At 46.0% G+C, this 5330-nt stretch overlaps 1 protein-coding gene across 1 annotated transcript; it reads left to right on the top strand.

The window, feature by feature from the left end:
• The first annotated feature begins 903 nt into the window (after positions 1-903).
• LOC123996903 (phosphatidylinositol-3-phosphatase SAC1-B-like) lies at positions 904-2952 on the top strand. The gene is made up of 4 exons (XM_046300728.1): positions 904-956; positions 1060-1152; positions 1287-1344; positions 1595-2952. Exons 1-4 carry the CDS (start codon positions 912-914, stop codon positions 1729-1731), a joined length of 333 nt encoding a protein of 110 aa, XP_046156684.1. The 5' UTR covers positions 904-911; the 3' UTR covers positions 1732-2952.
• The last annotated feature ends 2378 nt before the right edge of the window (positions 2953-5330 follow it).

Genomic DNA, 5330 nt, shown 5'->3' on the forward strand with positions numbered 1-5330 from the left:
ACCATTTATATAGGAGTGGTTAAAACATGCTAATAATGGTCCTCTGAGTATATAAAAAAAAGTTTGGTATACTTCCACTGGTATGACATCCAGCCCTGGAGCTTTCCCATCCTTACAGGCCCCAATTGCGTCAAGAAGTTCCTCCTCTGTAATTTGGCCTTCACATGAGTCTTTCTGTACAGATGTTAATTTTACATTATTATTCGGAAAAAAATCCATACAATTAGTTTCAGTTAGTGGATGAGGAGAATGAAATGAAAACATATTCTTAACGTACTTTACCTTCTCTTTCAAAATATAATTTGGTGAATCATGTGTGACTCCATCATTTGTAACAAGTTTTAATAAAAACATTTTTGTAGAATTTCTATATTAAAGATTGAAAAATAATTTTGGGCATTTTCCCCATATTCCATCCAGTTCGCTTTATTTTTTATAATATATTACACTGGATCTTTCTTGAATAAGTTCCTCCATTTCTTATTCCTCTAACTTATTCTGTGCATCTATGTTACAGTTTTTATTGGTATTGAACTGTACTGTTAGTCCTTCAATTTCCTTTGTTAATATGGACTCTTTTGATCTAGATTGCTTTTGTTTTATAGATGAGTACTGAATTGCATGGCCTCTAAAGGCACACTTAAAAGTGGTCCATACAATAAGGGGATCTGCTGTAAATCAAATCAAATCCATTTTTATTTGTCACATACACATGGTTAACAGATGTTAACGCGAGTGTAGCGAAATGCTTGTGCTTCTAGTTCCGACAATGCAGTAATAACCAACGAGTAATCTAACCTAACAATTCCACAACTACTACCTTATACACACAAGTGTAAAGGGTTAAAGAATATGTACATAAAGATATATGAATGAGTGATGGTACAGAATGGCACAATGGATGGAACTCCATGATCAGATACTACAAGAACAACTTCTCAGACGGCTTCAGACAGGTGTGTGTGTGTCTACTGTGCATGTGCCAGTTATTAGTCATGTTTTTGTAAATGCTTGACTTGTGTGGTAACTGATAATTGAGACTTCTCTCCTGATCATCAGGACTCTATTGATCTGTTCCTGGGTAACTATTCCATTGATGAGGCAGACATGACCACACCCCTTCATGAGACCAAAGACTGGAAGTTCCTCACGGTGAGATCGGATTGGCTAGGCCTGATCACTGCTATGTGTACTGATTGGCTACAATATGTGTTGGTTTCAGTCACAGGTGGTAGATTGAGATTTCGTTATCTTATTTAACTCCTATTTCCCCTCTCCCCCTTTAGTTGCCCATTATCATGGTTGTGGCATTCTCCATGTGTATCATCTGCCTCCTCATGGCTGGTAAGACCGCAGTGGACTCCCTTGTCAATTCTGCATTGAATCCTAATAGGAGCATGGAATTTGTTTGAACATTCTAGTTACACCTGCACCAATCTCAAGTTAGGATTTGGTCCCATAAACACATTTTGCCGTACTTCGTTTTACAACACTGTTTCCACTGGTATTGACTAGGCAAGTATGTGCTATCAATGGGTACTTTTTCGGTACCAAGTTATTACTTGTAGTCACCCTCCGTGTCTCCCCCCCTCAGGTGACACGTGGACGGAGACCCTGGCGTATGTGCTGTTCTGGGGCACAGCTAGCTTCGTGACGGCCGGCGTCATCCTCTTCAACGGTCGGGAGTTTGTAGACGCGCCCAAGCTGGTCCAGAAGGAGAAGATGGACTGAATGTGTGCGTGTGGAAAGCAGCTACGCCCCACAGACTTCTCCTCTTCATCCCACTCTTCTTCATCATCGTACCCTCGGGATCAGCGGGCCTGGAGCCTTTACTGATTACTGAGCCAACGGCGTGAGGAAGAGGAGGGTGAGGGTGGGGTGAGAGAAAGGCCAGGTGTATGATGTAGGGCTGTGAAGCATACAGGGACTCGCTCTGCACTGGCCTGCTGCTGTCCACACCACTAAGCACATTGTTTGGGCTGGGGCTGGGGAATATCCCTAACCTTGTCCATAGACTGACTGTATAGGCTGAAAACTGTTTGATTTTATGATACAATACCCCACTACGGTAACACAGTTACCCCGCTGCACGGAATGCATATGAACGGGCACTGCTGTTGTTGCCATAGCAACATTGCCAAGGGAACTACTTTAAAAAAATATCTTGCTTTTTTGTTGATTTGTCACCTAGCTACATCATGTCATATTTGCTCTGTTGGTTGCCATATTGTTTCAGTGTCATTGCCCCTCGGTGGTCGATCTGAGCGTAGTGTCTTAGTGTGATAGCTGACCTATTGGGTGCCAGTGGCTGTCTGTCGGCCCAGCCCAAGCCATGATCCCAAAACTAGGTCACCAATAGTCATGGAAAGAATGTGCTAGCTGGTCAATGGATGGTGAGGGAATGTTCTATTTGGTCAATAGGCAGGAAGAGAACGTGCTAGCTGGCCAGTGGTTGTTAAGAGAATGTTCTAGCTAGCCAATAGTTGGGGAGAGAATGGACTGAACTGTTTCAATAGGGAACTTTGGTTATGGTGTCCCATCACCATTAATGCCATAACTGCCCATACTATTCTCGCTCACTGCACTTCTGAGTGCACAGAAACTAAGCGTTTCACATGAGGATTGCTCTGAGATGTGACGAGAGGGATGTTTGTCTGTGTGGTATGTCTGGCTGTCTAGTCTTCCCAGGTATGGAAAGCTTCATGAAACAGCTGGAAAGACAAATCCTCATTAGTTTCTAACAACCAAAAGGTGTGAGAGAGCATCAAACTATATACTATAGTGAGTAGGATCTGTCTTTGACCAGTAGACTGTGAGGCCCAGACCTAGGCTAATAATGAAGCATGGATCTAATGGTCCAAAGCAGCCATTTCTATCTCAATATCAAGTCATTTCTGGGTAACAATTAAGTAACTTACTGTTATTGTTTTCAATTAAAATGGTTGTCTAGGATTGTCTGGGAATGGTTTTGGGGGAGGGGGAAACTGAACTAGCTGTTATTGGCAGAGATGTTTGGAAATCTTTGTTATTCATCTTTTAACTAATTTTTACCGTCTGGTGATGTCACCAGCAGGTCAAAACTCCATCCCACCAAAACAGCCTGAAATTTCAGGCGGTCTTTTCAAATACTAAGAGCATTATAATTTTCACAGTATTATTTCCAACCTGGAAATGTACACTGCTCAAAAAATAAAGGGAACACTAAAATAACACATCCTAGATCTGAATGAATGAAATATTCTCATTACATACTTTTTTTCTTTACATAGTTGAATGTGCTGACAACAAAATCACACAAATTATCAATGGAAATCAAATTTATCAACCGATGGAGGTCTGGATTTGGATTCATACTCAAAATTAAAGTGGAAAACCACACTACAGGCTGATCCAACTTTGATGTAATGTCCTTAAAACAAGTCAAAATGAGGCTCAGTAGTGTGTGTGGCCTCCACGTGCCTGTGTGACCTCCCTACAACACCTGGGCATGCTCCTGATGAGGTGGCGGATGGTCTCCTGAGGGATCTCCTCCCAGACCTGGACTAAAAGCACCTGCCAACTCCTGGACAGTCTGTGGTGCAACGTGGCGTTGGTGGATGGAGCGAGACATGATGTCCCAGAAGTGCTCAATTGGATTCAGGTCTGGGAACGGGCGGGCCAATCCTTAGCATCAATGCCTTCCTCTTGCAGGAACTGCTGACACTCCAGCCACATGAGGCCTTGCGTTAGGAGGAACCCAGGGCCAACCGCACCAGCATATGGTCTCACAAGGGGTCTGAGGATCTCATCTCGGTACCTAATGGCAGTCAGGCTACCTCTGGCGAGCACATGGAGGGCTGCGCGGCCCCCCAAAGAAATGCCACCCCACACCATGACTGACCCACCGCCAAACCAGTCATGCTGGAGGATGTTGCAGGCAGCAGAACGTTCTCCACGGCGTCTCCAGACTCTGTCACGTGCTCAGTGTGAACCTGCTTTCATCTGTGAAGACAGGGCGCCAGTGGCGAATTTGCCAATCTTGGTGTTCTCTGGCAAATGCCAAACGTCCTGCGCATTGTTGGGCTGTAAGCACAACCCCCACCTGTGGACGTCGGGCAGAAACCCTCATGGAGTCTGTTTCTGACCGTTTGAGCAGACACATGCACATTTGTGGCCTGCTGGAGGTCATTTTGCAGGGCTCTGGCAGTGCTCCTCCTGCTCCTCCTTGCACAAAGGAGGAGCAGCGGTCCTGCTGCTGGGTTGTTGCCCTCCTCCGGCCTCCTTCACGTCTCCTGATGTACTGCCCTGTCTCCTGGTAGCGCCTCCATGGTCTGAACACTACGCTGACAGACACAGCAAACCTTCTTGCCACAGCTCGCATTGATGTGCCATCATGGATGAGCTGCACTACATGAGCCACTTGTGGGTTGTAGACTCCCGTCTCATGCTACCACTAGAGTGAAAGCACCGCCAGCATTCAAAAGTGACCAAAACATCAGCCAGGAAGCATAGGAACTGAGAAGTGATCTGTGGTTACCACCTGCAGAACCACTCCTTTATTGGGGGTGTCTTGCTAATTGCCTATAATTTCCACCTGTTGTCTATTCCATTTGCACAACAGCATGTGAAATTTATTGTGAATCAGTGTTGCTTCCTCAGTGGACAGTTTGATTTACATTACATTACATTTAAGTCATTTAGCAGACGCTCTTATCCAGAGCGACTTACAAATTGGTGCATTCACCTTATGACATCCAGTGGGACAGTCACTTAACAATAGTGCATCTAAAACTTAAGGGGGGGTGAGAGGGATTACTTATCCTATCCTAGGTATTCCTTAAAGAGGTGGGGTTTCAGGTGTCTCCGGAAGATGGTGATTGACTCCGCTGTCCTGGCGTCGTGAGGGAGTTTGTTCCACCATTGGGGGGCCAGGGCAGCGAACAGTTTTGACTGGGCTGAGCGGGAGCTGTACTTCCTCAGTGGTAGGGAGGCGAGCAGGCCAGAGGTGGATGAACGCAGTGCCCTTGTTTGGGTGTAGGGCCTGATCAGAGCCTGGAGGTACTGAGGTGCCGTTCCCCTCACAGCTCCGTAGGCAAGCACCATGGTCTTGTAGCGGATGCGAGCTTCAACTGGAAGCCAGTGGAGAGAACGGAGGAGCGGGGTGACGTGAGAGAACTTGGGAAGGTTGAACACCAGACGGGCTGCGGCGTTCTGGATGAGTTGAAGGGGTTTAATGGCACAGGCAGGGAGCCCAGCCAACAGCGAGTTGCAGTAATCCAGACGGGAGATGACAAGTGCCTGGATTAGGACCTGCGCCGCTTCCTGTGTGAGGCAGGGTCGTACTCTGCGGA

This window comes from Oncorhynchus gorbuscha, linkage group LG15, assembly GCF_021184085.1.
Source record: "Oncorhynchus gorbuscha isolate QuinsamMale2020 ecotype Even-year linkage group LG15, OgorEven_v1.0, whole genome shotgun sequence".
NCBI classification, from domain to species: domain Eukaryota; kingdom Metazoa; phylum Chordata; class Actinopteri; order Salmoniformes; family Salmonidae; genus Oncorhynchus; species Oncorhynchus gorbuscha.

Coding starts and splice junctions, on each gene's coding strand:
- LOC123996903 (XM_046300728.1), top strand. CDS start 912: ATGATCAGATACTACAAGAACAACTTCTCAGACGGCTTCAGACAG. Junction 957..1,059: donor TCTCAGACGGCTTCAGACAG/GTGTGTGTGTGT, acceptor CCTGATCATCAG/GACTCTATTGATCTGTTCCT. Junction 1,345..1,594: donor CATCTGCCTCCTCATGGCTG/GTAAGACCGCAG, acceptor TCCCCCCCTCAG/GTGACACGTGGACGGAGACC.